The sequence below is a fragment of the Cygnus olor genome, chromosome 15, assembly GCF_009769625.2.
Source record: "Cygnus olor isolate bCygOlo1 chromosome 15, bCygOlo1.pri.v2, whole genome shotgun sequence".
In the NCBI taxonomy this organism is placed as follows: domain Eukaryota; kingdom Metazoa; phylum Chordata; class Aves; order Anseriformes; family Anatidae; genus Cygnus; species Cygnus olor.
The window spans coordinates 9,085,603-9,103,596 of NC_049183.1; the positions used below are offsets into that span (position 1 = coordinate 9,085,603).

Below are 17,994 nucleotides of genomic sequence, written 5' to 3' on the forward strand. Positions count from 1 at the left end.
GAACCTGGGTAGAATGATTTAACCTCATCAAGGTTAAAATGGATTTCTGGCTGAACATATGAATAAAACAGTTCAACAAATAATATTTAAAGCAAACCTTTTGGGAAAAAAAAAGAAAGAAAGCTGTTTCTTGAAGCAACGAAACATATTTAAGCTCAAGCAACCACCAAGAAATAGCGTTTTCTCTCATTTTGGCACGAGAAGACAGATTACAGTTAGTCTTCTGAAACCTAGAAGGGTTCTGCTTAGAAAAGGAAAATGTATACACTTGATCTGTAGAGGAACAGAAGCATACATCTGTGCAAAGGTGCAGTGTCTACTCATTTAAGTCTTTTATTTTAGTGGATCATAATACAGGAGAACTAGCAGCATCCTAAGAAAATGGATAGCAGCATCTTAAGAAAACACTTCCTGTAAGTTGACCAGCAGAGCTACTCATACTAGTGAAGAAGGTCGCAACGCAATTTCCCTGATTTAGATATCAATTGCAATACATTCTTCCTGAAGTCATATGAGTAACTCCTCTCCCTTTTTCGCAAAAAGGGAGCAAGGTTTCTTTTCAAAAGATTGACATTAGATATTTTTGTGGTGATAAAGATCAGAAGACTCATGGAACACGAAGATTTTCTTAGTCACTGTGACTATTACAAGAACACAGAGGGCTACCACAGATGACTGATCTCTCTGCTATGTAACACATCAGTCATTCCCACGAGAATACCTTCTGCATTATGGTCATTAAGAATATTCTCAACCTTACTTCCAGGTCTTTATTTTTTGAATTTTAAAAGAGAGTACGAATAAAATCAGCTTTAATAATCGGTTTGTCACCAGGCATCAGTTTAAGCAATGAACTTTGAAGACACCTGACATTCTGAAAGATTAGGGAGGCTTAGCAAACATTAAAATAGCAAGATGAGTATGAGGATCAAATATACATTTTGTTCCTAGCTAGAACATCTACATAACACATGCTGAGATGTTATCTGACAGGTATGAAAAAAGCTTGTTTCAAGATGTTACTGATTTTACAGAAGACTAAGGCATTCATATCCACTGAGGAAGAATTACGTTTATTTTCCCTCGCTTTATCTTGAAACTGCAGTCTTCGGTAGTGGAGGGAAAGCTGCGTGGCTGGTGAGAATCACACAAGGAATCATGATCAGAAAAGATATCTTCTGAAGCTATATTTGAGGTCTTCCTGGGTGATGCTGCCATCCCAAGAACTACAATCCACACTAGATGATTGCTCGTCTGAGGATCACCTTTTATTCCTGCCCAGAGTTCAGCTAGCAGCTGTACCTGAAGGCTTGCCTGCCAATGGTCAATACATAGCCAAACTTCAGAAAAAGGGAGCTGGTATAGCGACCCATATGGGAAAAAGAATTCAAATCAGCCTTGGAAAAGAAAGGAAAGGACTGATACAAAAGGACGCAGCCTGCCCAGCAGTATCCCACATCTACCATTTTCTTTAAAACTTGGGCAGTAGTAGGAGGTCACTAGACATTTAGGGAAAAATTGTGTTTTTTTGAAAGTTCAAATGGAATTGTTTGGAAACAAAACATACATAAACAAGAATGAAAGTTCTTTAAAAGCTTGGTTAGGGTGGAAATTAATTCAGACTACAGTACGCATAACAAAATGTGCAACTGCTATCCATAAATAATTCCATGTGAACACTCTACTAGGAAAGTATCTTGTCATACATTAAGCTTTCATTCAGTGAGCTGAACAGAATCTACACGTCCTTCACTGAAATGATGAATCTATCCTTGAACAATTCAATGCACTGACAGCCCCCCAACACAGTCCTCTCCTCTTCAAGAAAACAGATGTGGCTCATGAGAAAGAGAAATGTCTACTCTACGGTGTTTCCAGCTACACTCTGCTGAACACTAACCAGGACCACAGTACGTGTCACCTGCCTCTTCTGTAACTCCCAGCTTGTGCTGACCCCTGACACTTCGCAAGCATGAGGGAAAGTACACCAGCATCAGCTGGGTTAGGTCACTAGATACTGCTCTTGAAGGGCAAAACAGGATACGGTGATTTGGAAAATACTTAAAGTCAGTATTACTAAACTTTTTTTTAATCAACAGACTCTAGATCTTTGCAAGTTCTCCTATCCCCTGAAAAATGTTATTTGGCTCTTCAGTTTCAGAAGAGCCAATTTTTTTTTTGTTATTTTTTCCTGAATTAGTCCAGTTTTCTTGGAACCTTGAATTAGTTAAATCCACATCTTGCAACTTCTTAGCGTTGTCTTCTCTGTGTTTATCTTTTTGCTTATAATCTCTTCATGGAAAACTGTCTAATTTATTTTGAAAACATTGCAGTGTCCTACATTAAAAAAAAAAATCCTAAAACCAGAACTGTATAAATAAACCCACCAAGGTTACTGGTAGAAGAGAGACATTTCACTGCTGCTAGAACAAGACATCCTGTTCAAAACTCTTTACTAAAAGCAGCTTTTTTTTTTTTAAATCAGTTACTGCCTGATAAACATTGACATTACTCCATAAAACAATAACCATTAACTGTCTGTTGAGCCATAATCATAACCTAAAAAAAAATATCAGAAGAGAATACAATAACCATCAACATGACTGACGCTACCCTATCAAAGCACTGGCCAATGTATAAGACTTTAATTTCAAGACTTCCATTTTGTGAAAAATCTGCAAAGTGTCGGCCATATGTAAACTAACTCACAGAAGACAACTATTTATATTTAAACTTTCTGAATGCACACACCTATCAGACAGGAAAATATAAGATTATTTTCAAGGATCCTGTTGCAACATAATCCCAATTTATTTACAGAAGCTATCAAAAAAATCAAAATGACTTACTGAAACCTAAAAGCATCATGAAGACACCCCAGTTAACAAGCAGACTCAAAATCTGACATCTAGAGAAGGACAAAATACATACACAAGCATACAAGTCATAGGTAGCGACTTCAGCCATACAAGATTGCTAACATTTTACTGATTAAAGAGGTGCTCACATACATAGAACAGTATGAATTTTCTGCCAATACTAACAGCAAATTCCCTCACAATTTCACTACTACAAGTATTATTTATACTTAGTTCTGTTGGACAATTCTCTTTCCTCTGCATGTATGTGACTTAAGACACTAAGAACACTGAAAAATTTTAATATCAAGACATCAGAACAGGATTACAAAACATGAGTTTAACCCATTCCAAAGATCAGGCCTTTGCAGCAGTACTGTCACTGCTTGCACCTCAGTTCCTCCACCTGCAAAGCACACCGAATAGGCCTTTCTTTCACTTCTAAAATGTAAAACCCCACGTACCTGTATGTTTAAAAAGTATCTGGCATAGAGTAGTCATAGTTTTTTTGTCAGTGGCTCAGCTACCACTTATAAATTATAAGTGATGCAATAAATGACAGTGCTTAGTCATAACTGAGTTTCTACTTTCTTTCAAGTGTCCTTGGAGCAGCTTTTAAGAAACAAAACAAAAAATGCACTCCATGATTTAGACCCAAACAGTGGGAAAAGTAAAGCCTTCCTTCTCAAAATACGTGCCCAGCATTCTTGCACCCTCTTGCAAGATCCTTCCAGATTTCCTTTCGTTTCCTCCTCTTATGTCTCCAGCTCCTCCCTGATCTCTAATCTTCAGCTGAGCAAGAGGTAGCATGAATTGTGGCTGGTTCAGGAGTACACATCCACTGACTAATCAGTTAGTACGATGCGATGACTGTTGACCTGCAGGCCAGTGAGAACAGATAACGGCTGAGCTTGCCGTTATGCATTTTCCCACACTAGGGACTCTTTATTGGTGACTTTTTACTGAAGCATCAATTTTCAACAAATCTAAGAGCATATTCACTGCCCTGGAGCCCTTGGTCTCTTTCCCAAATTTGGCCACATTGATTAAGGTTTCAAAAGTTTTTAAAAGGAAATTGAAAAACTGATAGTATAAGCCTTCTAGGTGAGAGGTCTAACCCATGCAGGAAGTCTCGGTGCAGGGAACAGTAAATATACCTTTCTTTTAGCCTTTCTGAAATTCTACTCCTTACCTTTACAGAGGAATAAAACAATTTGAAGTTTTTTTTTTCTTGGTGTTTCTTTTAGAAACATTTCTAAAGATGACAGTTTCTATCAACATCATCAAATTGCACATTACAAAAAAAAATCCACAAAGGTTGTCTAACCATAATGAAATTTTCACATTCTGAACACGAAAAGTTGCCAAAAGAAAACCACCTTTTCCAGAAAAATTGTGGAATCCTTACCCTGTGATTTCCTCATGTCTTTTGTGGCTAAAGCACGATTCCCATGCGGAACACTGGTAAAATCAGGATTGGTCACATTGTTAACTCTCAGCTCTTGCCCCAACGACTTCCGACCATAAGTATTTTCCCCAGATCCTCCATTGACACTGTAGCCACCTGTGGGAAAAGCAAGGTGAGATTAAAACAGGCTAACAAACTATATGTTTGGTAGGGTAGCATGTTCTATTTAATTCATATGCACAGCAAAGTTTCCCTTTTCACTTTCACACGCAAAATTGTTTTATCTTTTAAGTTTCCAGGTCACACATTCGGAATCTGATCATTCTTTCTTTGAAGTAAATATGAAACTATTGCAATAGCTTATTTTTAATATTTTTTTCATATAGATTTTGTTGTATTTTACGTTCTTATTACTTTGACCTTTTTTTTTTTTTTACAAGACCTTTCACATCGACCTGCTATTAAACAAGGCCTAGATGCATTCACTTACTTGCTCCTTGATTATGCAAATCAAATTTCAACTCCATTTTCATTATAAATTCACAACACAGCGTCAGTAAAATGGCCAAAATAACAGAAAGCTTTGAGAAAGTCGTGGATTATTCAAATGATGACACACAAATTGAACAACTTTCCTTGAACATACAACAGTCAGTATTTTCACAAATTAATACTGACATTATCATAAATAATTGCATGCAATCCTACATTCTCCCACTCGAGATAAACACAGTAAATCTTCAGTAATGATACAAAATAGAAATAAGTGTGTCGTTTGGAGTAATGCGATCATTTTTACTCCTAGATCCCCAAGTATTTACATACTCAAACGGTGGAACTAAGTGTTGTTTTTTTTTCCAGTCTGCCACACCACTTTGAGGGGCAAGTCCTTCCTTTGCACTGTAGAGAAATGAAATTGCCCACTGAGCCTCTTCAGTACTTCCCTCCATGTGTTAGAGCTCACTTTTGAGGCCAGCTGCAGAGCCAGCTTTCTAAAGTGCCCTCCCTGCTTGAGACAGTGAAAAATCACCTAAAAAATGAAACCCGGAACAACAAAAGATATGCAAAATTTCTTTCAAAAAAGGTATTTCCACAATTTCACCTGCAGTGATACATAAAAGTAAGCCTGGGGCAAGGAGAGGTGGCTCTGTGTAAGAGGAGGCAACCTTGTGAGACTGAAGGATGGATAAAAAACATCCAAACATCAAGGTGAATCTGGACTTCAGTAGACGTAAAAAGAAATGTCATCTTAAAGGCAAATTTTTTGATAAAAAGAAGCTGAGAACTATCAGTAGAAGTTTGGGCAATTTTACACTCATAAAACTACCTTACCATTACAGAGATTCATATTCAAAATCTCAGGTATAGTTAGTTACACCTACAGTAAATATAAATTGTTTATTTTGATTTACATTAAAATACATTTTTAAACAAAGTAGCACGTATGCCACCTTAACATCATTTTCTCATAACAAACCAACACCACCCTATGAAGAAAATGACTTCTAACAGCAATAATTGTATTTATGAGTGTAGAGAAGTATATCACTAAAATTCAAAGCAACAAAGAAATTAATTTAACTAGAGATGTCAGATAATCATGCATTCAGAGCAGATATATCAACTGTCAAAAATATACATGCTACCAAGTACAGAGTTCTTGAAGTTATTTCATACACTCCCTCTAGTGCACAAAAAAATCCCAGTTGTTTTTGGTTGCTTGCTAAGGAATTGGTATTTGCTACAGCATTTTTGACATTATCTTAATGTAGTTTTGGTTTAATTCATTTATCTCTTGATGTATACATAGTACATCTTTGGTAACAATATCAAACAAAATTGCCATTGTTTTGAGTAACTAGAAACAGCAGTCAATTAGGTTTCTAGGCATTAAAGCTCTAAATATTACATTATTATTCTCTTCAGACAGTTATCTGCTGGTCTGAAAAGTTTCTCAAAATCTTAAATTAAAATTACTCTTAAATTAAATAACTCAAAATATCAAATCTGAGACCAAATAAGAATATGATGAGCTATGTCACTTATTAATTTTAGCAGAAATACACAGATACCACAACATGGATACTAGTGTATTATCTTTTTTTGCAGTAAGGACTGAGCACATCATATAATAATAAAACCAAAAGGCAGAAAAATGATGCTGAAAGGGAGAATATCTCATCTATATAAGTAAACCCCAGGAGGCCTTTGATTTAGTTTAAAAAACTTAAATCTGCCAATTCACCTGTCTTATTTTGTCAAATAAAGGAGAGAAGACAAAGGGGAGAGATCTAGATGCAGTCTTCCACTATTTAATGTGAAAGATGGTTTAAAAAAACACACTAATCTTAGAGATGCAGAGCAAAAGGACAGGAGTCAGTCATAAGTTGTAACAAGGGAAATTTGAACTGGTTATGAGAAAACAATTCTTTACCAGGAGAACTAAACAAGCTGCTAAGGGAGGCTGCAGAACTGCCCAGCCTGCGGGGTTTTCAGAACAGAACTTCCAGAAATTATCAACTTGGAAGTCATTTTTATTATCAACACCAGTAACTGGAAAAGAGAAGTTTCTGAAAGATTCTATGTCTATTATGACATACTGTCATCCCCGAGAGAAAAGCTACAAGTTCTTAAGATGAAAACTCCATGTTAGCAGACTCCAGCAGAATAACTGAAAAATCTCAGCTAAAGGCACTACTCAGCATCTGTAAGCTTACAAGTTTCTCCCAAAATAAAAATGAATTAGATATACCTGAACTCTGGTTTTACAGCACAGAATATCCTAATCATCTCTTTTTAAGTCACAATCAAACAAAATAGCTGAGATAAGGTGCTGAGCTAGCAGAGCATGCCCTGTAAAATACAGTACGTGAGGGAGAGAGAGGTACATTTTCTTCTCAGCTGGTACTTCCCCAGCATCTTCACAAAAAACTACCTTCCTGAATTCGTATAAACCTTACCATTTCACTATACTCCTACCACACTTCTAAGTATTTAAGAATAACCTAGCACATTTGAATCACAGTAGAACTCTCCATGTTAGCAAACACACTGATAAATAAATGTATCTGCTTTCTAATAAGTTTCTCTGCTAAAATTAACAAGCTCTGAAGGTTCACAAGGTATGCATATAAACAAATACCTGTTTCATGCTCATTTATCCTACCTCACAGAACTTATTACTTGTAAAAAATAAATTTGCATCACTGCACTCAGCTGTAACTTTCCCTGAGATGCAGAATGCAGTTGTTTACAGAAGTTACAGAGTAGACAAGATGGGGGAGTGTAAATGCTTCTGAGGTTCCAGAACAAAAACTTGCACACTAATATTACTCTGAGATTTGGAGTTCACTGATCTTGCATGTCTGAAGAAAACGTGGCCTAGGAAGTGATTGTGCAAGTAAAAAAATCCTCATATTTCATCTCTGTATTAGAATTCAGAATACAGGTTTATTTTTCATAATGGATACTATTTTAAATTTTCAGCTGTTTTCTAGAGAAAGTATTCCCCCCCTCCCCAAAGAAAAGACAGGCAGAAAAAAAGTAGAAGTCTCCATTCACGACAAAATATAGACCTGATCCCCAAACTAAGATTCCAATTTGCCGCAGTAAAGCTGCAAAAATAGTATATCTCAGTAGTAGTCCATTTAATCAGGCAGCCCATTTTCAATACCAGAAGCACTAGACACTATGCAGGAAAAAATTACAACTTCCAGACCAGACATATCCAGAATACTCCTCAGGAAAACGTGCTTAATCTGTTAACATACTAAGACTTCTCTCATATTCTTCGCTTAATGTGATGGCATATTGTCTCACCACTCACATCAGCCACAGCTTTTCTTTGATCCCTGATAAAGGGGATTGTACCAGCTCACTGCATTTTTTTTTTTTTTAAAAGGAAATAAGGTTTCTCAACCATTTCAAGTTTACTGCCTTTCTCTGAATGTCCCCTCGTTAATTACACATGAAACAGCAATCTGTGTACCTTTTTCTTCATTCTGTATGTCAGTGTGGACTCTGATATCATCGTGTCTTTGTCGAGACACCACAGCTGAATTTGAGGGTTGTAATCCATAGGAGGCAGAACTGCCCCGATCTCTGGATGAAGAGTATTTTAAATTGTCCTGGTCAGCTGATGCACTGTCAGTTCTATAAAGAGAAAAATATTTTTTTTTATGTAGGGGTATAACAGGAGTGGGATTCACATTTTCACTTATAAATGCAACATACTTAAATGACAATCCCAAATGTACTTTCCTGTGTTAAAAAATTTGCATGTCTAACCTGCTTTTTAAAAGGTGACCTTAAATTCACATTGGGATTAGAATTGATTAATTAATACAACCGCATGCAAAGGAAATGCACTCCAGTGTGTCAGTGCCATGTGTCAGGACATTCTCAAGTATATTTTCAGTTAGATGTCCACACGAGATATAAGGACAAGTTACTTCCAGAAGTGAAAAATAAAATACAGTTAGGAATAGCTCTATACCACACTGTCTGCCATTTGTTAAAGTCATTACTAATCCACAAATGAACATTTACATAATACAATATGGGCCTTAGTGAGCAATGCAAAACCAGTTAGTAAATGGAGGTGTTACTAGCATGTAACTGATCATCAATATAGGAATAACATACTGAGTTTTCACAAAAAAAACCCTGCAAAACAAGAAAACAGGCTTTACTGCAGAAAAAAATGTAATGTAAATTAATAGTTGTTATCCTTTAGAACAACACCTGCAAATAAGTGATTTTAAAAAAAATCTGCATGAAGCTTAAACAACTCATATCAGAAAGCCAGTTTATATCCCAGAATAAACTTTCAAGGAATAAGGTGAAAATTATCACGACAACTGGCCTCCCTGGACATACTAAATCATTTTGTTTTTAAAAATACCATTACTCTAATGTAGTATGAGTATAATGTTTGTATGCATGCGATTTCAGAGTCTGAATTCAACCAACCACTGCAAGTTCATTCTTACAAGCAATACTGGAGGTTTTACATCAAAACCAGTAAAACAATACCCATCCGAAACAAAAACTGGCAGAAGTTTGTACATCTCAAATATATCTGGAAGCACACTATTGAAGTTACTCACAGCAGTTTGTGTGTTTTGTTTTTTACGCGAACTCTAAAGCTTTGGATAGCTCATATGGTTATTTAGCAAAAAGCAGGACATGTAATTCCTTTTTGTTGCTGTAAATTAACTACAAGTTGTGTAAGGACAAACACCGCAAGTTCTTGGGAAAAAGTATTTCATCTTTACTTTTTAAAAGAACACTCTGATTAGAACCGGTAGCAAAACTCGGGGAAAAGGAGTTAAATACATCTCAAGGCCAAAAGGGAAAAACAAAGTAAGATAAAGATTTCTGAAAGCTACTGGTACTTCAGCTATCTCAAAGGCCTGCTATTTTCAAACACTGCTCTTCCTCAGTACGACTGGACGAGTAATATCATGAGGGTTCATATTTGCAAAGACACTTGAAGAAAATCTCCAGCTATTTTACCCCTTTGAAAATGTTAAAGACAATATACTATCAAATTGGACAAGGGCTCAAAAGAAGAAACTTGTACTTTTGCCCTTTTCTCTGAATCACTGCATTCAGATCCCAGCTAACACTTCCACAGTGAAAGGCTGACCCTAGGTTAGCTTGGCAGGTGTGAGTGCCTTTTGCTCTGTAAGCAGGTTCACCTTTAGATATAGACATTAAGGCTATTTTCTTCATTCAGTAGTCACCCTGGCATCACAACTACTGGTCTGTCGAACACTTGCTGGGACTACCACATACAGCAGGCTGCTCCACTCAAGAGGCAAAGCCTTGCTGCAACTCTTGGCTCGTGACAGTCAACCAGGACTGCAGAAATACAGCTGGACCTCCATCACTCACCTAAACTATGTTGAACAACAAAATTCTGCGGGGTTTCTTCAAATGGTATGAGCTTTAAATGTGCTTACAGTGTGTACAAGTTCTCCTACCAGTTACACAGCCCCCAGATTTTCTCCCTGCCCTGAAACCTCGAGGGACTCCCAGCCCACTTTGAGGAAGGGCAGTCTCTTACAGAGAACTCAACTTGGTTTAGCCTTTCAATGAAACAGACGGACAGATTTTCAATTAATAAACTTAAGTACTAATGGGTTCTTAATACCACACCTCCCCAAAGAGCATTGCCTTTTTTTTTTTTAGGTGATGTGCTGTATGCTGTATCATCTCCAACTGCCAAGCACAGTCTGCAATTCTCAAGGCTGACTGCGAGCTGATTAAGCATACAACTCGAGACTGCGTACCCGAATCAGCTAGAGGACGACACGTGTTCTCAGCTAACCTCAGCACTGCCTTTCAAAAGTTTGTAGTATTTCCCATTGTGGCAAAGTACATAAGGACATAAGGGTATTGTTTCTCTGGGAAGAACTCCACACTTAATTAGTCCTGTCTTTGGGAACAGCTTTCTGCAAGCTACCCAGCTCACAGCTCCTCACCCAACCAAAAAGGTAAGATCTTATTTAAATTGTATCGTTTCCCTGCCACATATCCCTGTAAGATACGCTAGTTCCCACTGAAGACATTTTTCCCACTACAACAAATGTGCAGTTTAGATAACCAGCAGTTTCTGCCCTTTCTTTACGACACAGAAAAAAAAGCCATAGAAAGATACTGCTTTCCGCAGAACCAGGTTCTGGGACCCAGCTGCCTTCTAGGATCCGCAGTGACCTGAATGATTCTGCACGGAGAGAAGCCTGGAGTAAGATTCACCCGCTGCAGGCACCCCAGTGGACGCCAGGCAACACAAAGGACTGTGTTCCTGGCCACGTGGTGCCTGCCCGTGTTTCAGGACAGCATTTCTCCTGCCCACATGGCACGACTTCCACTTCCACTGTGCTGTGCCAACCGGCAGGTGAGGTTACAGGACAGACGCAATACTCACTGTCCTCTTTCAAAAGGTGTCTGCATAAACATGGATTTATCACCTACATACATTGACACTGTCACTGAAGTGAACACACACGGCGCACCAACAAAGTCAACACACAATGCTAGCAACAGATGAGCAGAAGTACAAACACAAGCATGACATTAGACAATGCTGGAATGGGAAACTGCAAGAATGAACATGACGTTATCTTGTACTGTAGCTTCAAAAGCTTATTTCCCACTTCATGAGATGCTATGTACCTTTATTTCCACTTAAAAAGCTCTCACTGATGAAGACCAAGCAAGTACTTCAAGAGCTCACGTGAGTTTTTTGTTGTGCCTGGGCCTGGTGGAAGGCTTCCCGACACCCACCAACACAGGCCCAGCTTTCCACATAGGCTGTTTTCACAACGTCACTTACACAGAAGGGATCGCATTCAGTATTTCCCAGGGGGCAATTTTTAACTCTGTTTTATCTGTCAGGAAATAGTTCTCCTGCCTAAATACACGGAAACAGCCATTGCAGTTCCCTCAGAGAAGGCCACTTAATTTTCTGTAGTTTCGAGGACACGCAATAGGAAACCTACACACCTATTAGTGGACAAATCCATCCGATCCCATCAAAAGTATCGGCAAGATTTGCCTACGCCAATTTGTACGACTGAAGAAAGCATGGCTGAGAACAGTTAGCTTTAAAAAAGTCTTTATCTAGAATAAGCAAAAATAGGCTGACCAAAAATATTGTGTTTCTTTGGTTGTATGGAAACCTTAAGAATTTTGTTCCAAGAAACTTGTTACAAGCAATCTGCCATACTATTCATTATCTGTAACTCTTTCTGAGCAACTGTACCATATGGATATTATTTTGAGACAAAAATTGCTTAATTATTCTATTCTATTTTACTTTATTTCCAAGTACACACTTCAGATGAATGATTTATTCTGATACATCTATCGGGTACTAGAGATCTTATTTAAGTCAGTCAGTTTGATTATTTGCCAAGTTTATTTGCTATCGTGCCCATCAGTTCTTCACTACTTAAAATGTTTATCAATAAAACACCTAAAACAGAGTGACTGTACCCACTCAAGTTAACAGCTTCCCAGTAAGTTTCCAGCCCTCCTTCCGCTGGCATGCAGAGCAAAGACAACCCTCTTTTGCTCTCCCCCTGCATTTACCTATTTTGCCACACTCTTCTCTCATAGGTTGAGCCAAGCCCCCAAGCCTGGCTGAGCACACCCCAAAGCCTGTTTTTGTTTCTACTCTTGTGCTGAGAGAAGCTTAGCAAAATTGTAAACGGCCACGTTTACTGAAGTAACAGCGAGTCCCCTCTTTTCCTCCTGCAATCCTGCCACCTCCACTGCTGGACAATGACCTGCAGCCACAGCAGCTTTTCCAATCGGCTCTCAGGCTGCATCACTGCTGCTTGCTCAGTAGCTCACCAAAATTCCCTTCTATCCTGGGATGGACATTAGGAGGGAAGGTCAGGGAAACATATTCTGTCCTTATTCTCCCACAGGCATCTTCTGATGGCCCCTTTTTGGGCTGGTTAAATCCCTGGCCTGCTCTTGTCTGGCTCCTCTTGCCTGGAAGACTATCTGCTCTCCAAGTTCCCTTTGCTTCCCGCTGACACACTTTCGTGTTCTTTCATCTTTCGCACATCTCGGTCTCCCCTGGCTTCACATTAAAAACAAAGGCTTTCACATTACAAACTTAGGCTCCCCCATTTTACCAAGGAAGAAAAAAACAAAAAACAACCACCTCCCCAAACCAAAAAAGCTCTTTGATCTCACACCTTCCCATCTTATCAGCATATTCAACAAACTCAGATGTGAAAGGAGATCAAGAAGTACTTGTTACCGGTTCAGAAGTGAACCCATTCCTGTTCAACATCTCCCACACAGTCCACTGAACCTCTTCCCAAGGCTTCCCTTGACCTTTTCATAATTACTTGTCAAAACTGATACTGCAACTCATTCTCTAGCCATAAGCTTGCCTTTGACATCTGGGACTACATGGTCTCTCTATGTATGTACATATACATTAAAACTCACTTCCTTTTTTATTGCAATATACACAGTTATGAGTTCTTGCTTCTTGTAAAAGACCCACCTCTGCCCTTTACAGTCACAGAAAACGCACTGCTCCAAATATTGTTTTCTTAGCCCATTTCCTCTGATGGGTCTCTGCACTCTCTGCTGATACCTCCCTGCTCTGACTCAAGTTAAACACAGGGTACTTGTCCAACACCGCTCTCCTGCTTAGGAGACAGCTACCTTGAAGGAGAATCATATTTTCCTGTCTTCTCGTACGACTTCTAGACTGATGGGGACCTAGAACGTAACTTGGTTTGTCAGGCGCTGTGGTAACAGAAATTAGGAATTCCTAGCACTGACTTACATTTCATGAGAAGGATACACTTCATTTTCAGGAACAAATTCCGAGACTGAATCTGTGTCTAATAAGCCACCTCCAGATCTTTTATCACATGTGCAAGACTTTCTTTTTCACTTCTCCACATACACCCCTGCTAACCTGTATTATTGTTAGAGAGCCAGAGGTCCTGTTAATTAAAATCGTACCTCCTTTTCTCACTTTGGCCTAAGAACAAGAAAGCCATGGCGCACACAGCACTGGCTGCCCTGCCACCCTCCACTCTCCCTCCTGCTTAGTACTACAACAAGTGCATACGAACTGTTTTGCCACCCAGAGCATTTCCTATGAAAGAGAAGTATTACTTATTCCGCTGTATAATCAATCTTCAGTACTACATTGAATCTACTCTGCCATACCTTGACCTTTGCACTGACATGAAGTTATTTTTTTTCCCCCTGAAGTCATATCGGGGAAAACACAGGACAACCTGTCAAACAATAAAGAAAGGGAAAAGAATGAAAGGTCTAGAAAGCTGCAAAGATTGGAAGAGGGGGACAGGATCTCATTAGGCTTTCTCAAAACGGAATAAAATCCGCAACCACTGCCTTATTGTTCTGTCACATACACCCAGCATTTGTCCAAAAAGTTTTGTGTTGCTATTAATTTAGGGTACGGCACATCTCTGTGCACACACTAACATGTCCATATGTATGAGCACAGCTTCCTCCTCTGTAACACTTGTTACTCTGTAAGGATCTATCAGTACACACACCGCAGTAAGACCAGTCCATATGCACCTGACAGATACAACTGCATTTATGCAGGTACAAAAAAATGCTCACGTTCTAATCAAAAACTACTCTCCCTTAGAGAATCGTCCGAGCTCCAACTTTCAGTTTGACCATTTTCACCCCAAGCCCCGCTGCTTATTAGCATTACTAAAAACTGAGGGGAGTCTAGACCTATAATGGCAATTATCTAGCCATTTTTACACACACATGAGTGCGTTTGAAAACACAATCCATCTGATAATACATCCAGGCATCAGGAGCTTCCGTCTCCCCCCTCAGCAACTTGAAACAACAACATTTTTCATTATTTTAGCCACGTACATCCCTTCTTCTATGCCCTGCAAGAAAGCATTTACCAGCAGTATCACCTGTGCTAAAAGAAACTAACAGCCAACAGAAAAGAAAGAGGAAGGAAACTATACTTGGATATATGCTGCAGTGGGGGGCTGTCCAGGAGCACATTCAAAACAGAAGAGAAACACTCACTGCCCAATGTATGGAACACGTGTCCTTTCAACAGCCCATGTGAGTCACTTAAAAATTAGTTAATGTCAAAACAACAAAGATTAAATTAATCTCTAGTTCAATCTTAAAAGTTAGTGTAGACTCACAGGTCCCATATAGCCAAAGTTATCAGTTTGAGATTTAGAAACCCTACACAAAACACAAAGAAATGTGAGATCTGTGTTTGGGACCAGGTGAACATTTCTAATTCCTGGGTTCTCTCACCTGACTAAAAAACACAAATATTTAAAGGAAGGGGTAAAGTGAAACTCTTACAAGTATCAGTGAAGAGATGTTAGGTGTTTCTCCACAGGAGACCTAATAACACAACCTGATGGAAACAGACCTAGACCCCATCCACGCACCATGAACTTCCCCTTCCTGATGCACTTTCTGTAGTGCTTTCAGATTTGTTTCTCATGTGGCTTTTTGGACAGTTATTTTAGCAATGCCATTTACAGCAACCGTACTTGAAAGTTAAACTACAGCATGAGGAAAGGAACAGAATCAGACACACAGGGAAGAGACTAACTTCTTAATCCAGCCTTATCACTGCACAAAGCATTTCTGTGGCTAGGTCCTTATTCTCACCCCTAACGCAACTGAAACCCCTGCAGGCAATGGTTTACTGGAAAAAGTCTTTTTTTCTAGATGCTGCAAGACATTTTTTAGGCTAAAGCATAAAACCTGTGATAAGTTAATACATCCAACCAGGATGCATTAATAGAAGCCATCCACTGCAAGGACTCAAGGTGTACACACGATTTCTTCGACATGGGAACTGCAGGTGAACGGTTAGGGACTAGAACTCCAGGCTGCAGCCCACAAATCTGAAGCAAGGCAGTAGGAGAGAGACCAGACATCATACATGCCAAAAAATCTTCACTAAGAACTAGATGCTGTAAGGTGTCACCAATGAAGTTTGCTCCTTTTAAATGTGGAAAAAGTTATAAAACCATAGACTATCCCGAGCTGGAAGGGACCCACAAGAATCATCAAGTCCAATTCCTGGCTCCACACAGGACCACCCAAAAATCAGACCCTATGTCTGAGAGCAGTGTCCAAATCCTTCCTGACCTCTGGCAGGCTCAGGGCTGAGACCACTGCCCCGGGGAGCTGTTTCACGGCCCGACCACCCTCTGTGTGCAGAACCTTTCCCTAACATCCAGCCTGACCCTCCCGTCACAGCTCCATGCCGCTATGGTAAGTTATTTGACCAAGCAGCTCAACAGCAGAAGAAATTAGAATTTAAATGACCATGGCACACACACCATTAAGAACCGAATATTCGAGTCCTTAGCATTACCCCCGGAGGTGGCACCGCTAGCTGTTCAACCACAAGGCAAGCTTCTTTCATAGTAAATACTGAAGTGACATCTGTGTTTCGCAAGATCTACCTTCATACCCACCCGTTTTCCCCAGTCCAAATCACACGTGGCTAGGATTGTCATCAGTGAATACATTCCCAAGCACATGGCCCTCCGTTCTGTGCTAGCAATTTTAAAAGCAGGATCCCATACCCCATTAGTTTCAGAAACAGTAAAAAAAAAATTCCCCAAATTTCCACGTTAAAAAAATAAATAAATAAGAAACACCAACAATTTCTCCACAGGAATGTAGACTCCTAAAATAGCAATGCTGGGTGGCACAACAAACACACCGGCACAGTGTATAGCCGAGGTAATCGAGGCCACAGCCACGCTCTGTACACCTGACCGAAGATGTCAACAGACCTGGAGTTTCACTTACTACGAATTAAAGCACTGGGCACAAACACACCTTTAAACCCAGCGCATTGCACAAGCTCCCACCCTGCTCTCCTTACAGCTCAGCCACTTTCCCCAGCTAAGAAAACAATAATCTGGCGCTATTTCGTTAACCCGCATGAGCGCTCCTTTGGCTTCCAAGAACCAGCCTGCACAAAGCCCCCCCGAACCCCCCAACCCCTGTAGGCCCCCAGGACCCCCCCCACACCCTATGACACCCCATCCCACACCAGGACCCCACCAGCACCACAGGACCCGACCCCCGAGTCCCCCACCCCATCCCAGGACCCCCCCCCCACCACCCCAGGACGCCCCCCCCCCCCCCCCAGAACACCACTACCCCCCCCCCCCCCCCCCAGGACTCCCACTACCAACCACCCCAGGACCCCCTCACCCCCCCCAGGCCCCCCCCAGCCTCACGGGGACCCCCGCGGAGCCGCAGCCGGCGGGGGGCAGCGCTTTCAGCGTCCTCCCCGGGACCCTCCCAGGCCGGCCGCGCTGACAGCCGCGGCCCGTCCCCGCGGCCCCGGCTATCCACCGCGCTGCCCGGCTCCCGCCGAGCCCCACCGGCGCCCACCGCCCCCTCCACTACCACCGAGACCGGCCCGGAGGCCCTCACGCCCCCCCCAGCCCCGCACCAGGCCCGACAGCGGCCGCCGCCCGCCCGTAGGCCCCGCAGCCAGGAAGCGGCCCCGCCGCCGCCCCGCTCCCTTCCCCGTCCCCCCCCTTCGGTCTCCCCGGGGGCCCTGCCCGAGCCCGCAGCCCCGCGCCGGGCCGTGCCGCCCGCCGTGCCCACCTGGGTTGCCAGTCATTCCAGCCCCGCGGGTGGTAGTGCTGCCTGCTGCCGGTGCCGCTCAGCCGAGACCCCGGGGCTCTGCGGCTCATTACCTTGCCCGAGACGGCATGGCCGGCCGGGCAGCGGCGCGGGGCGAGGCGGCGGAGGACGAGGAGGAGGACGAGGAGGAGGAAGGGGAGAGGCGAGGCGCGGGCGGCTGCTGCTGTCTCACACCGCAGGGAGGGGACGCGGCCGCCGCGGCTGCTCCGGCTGCTGCCCGGCCGCGCGGCACGCCGGGATGGCGGACATGGGCCGCCCGCCCCCTCCGCGGGGCAGGCCGGGAGCCAGGCGGCGGCCGCTCCGCCCTCGGCCCCGCGGGGACGGGACGGCCCGCCACGGGGCTGCCCCGCGCCTCAGCGCCGCCCCGAGCCCCTCAGCCCCCCGTGGGGAGGCGCTGGGCTGCCAAAGTGGTCCGCTCTCCCCTCCTTCAACCGCGAAGGTTGAGGGGGGGGGTCGCCCTCATGGCGCCAGGGTTGCCAAGGGGTGAGAGGAGGCAGCCCCAACAGTGCCCAGACCGTGAGGGGAGCAGAGACC

At 42.0% G+C, this 17,994-nt stretch overlaps 1 protein-coding gene across 4 annotated transcripts in view; it reads right to left on the bottom strand.

Moving 5' to 3' along the window:
* Positions 1–17,744, bottom strand: part of SMG1 (SMG1 nonsense mediated mRNA decay associated PI3K related kinase) — a 68,289-nt gene extending 50,545 nt beyond the window's left edge. The window contains exons 1-3 of one of the 4 annotated variants that reach the window (XM_040574411.1): positions 17,422–17,744; positions 8,255–8,418; positions 4,267–4,422 (exon numbers count right to left, since the gene is read on the bottom strand). In XM_040574411.1, the coding sequence (XP_040430345.1) occupies positions 4,267–4,422; positions 8,255–8,418; positions 17,422–17,510 (409 nt within the window). In that variant the 5' untranslated portion in view covers positions 17,511–17,744. Of the gene's footprint in view, positions 1–4,266; positions 4,423–8,254; positions 8,419–13,980; positions 16,112–17,421 lie in introns of those variants that run through there. The other 3 variants (XM_040574412.1, XM_040574414.1, XM_040574413.1) reach the window with 3 other exon arrangements.
* Between the last annotated feature and the right edge of the window lie 250 nt (positions 17,745–17,994).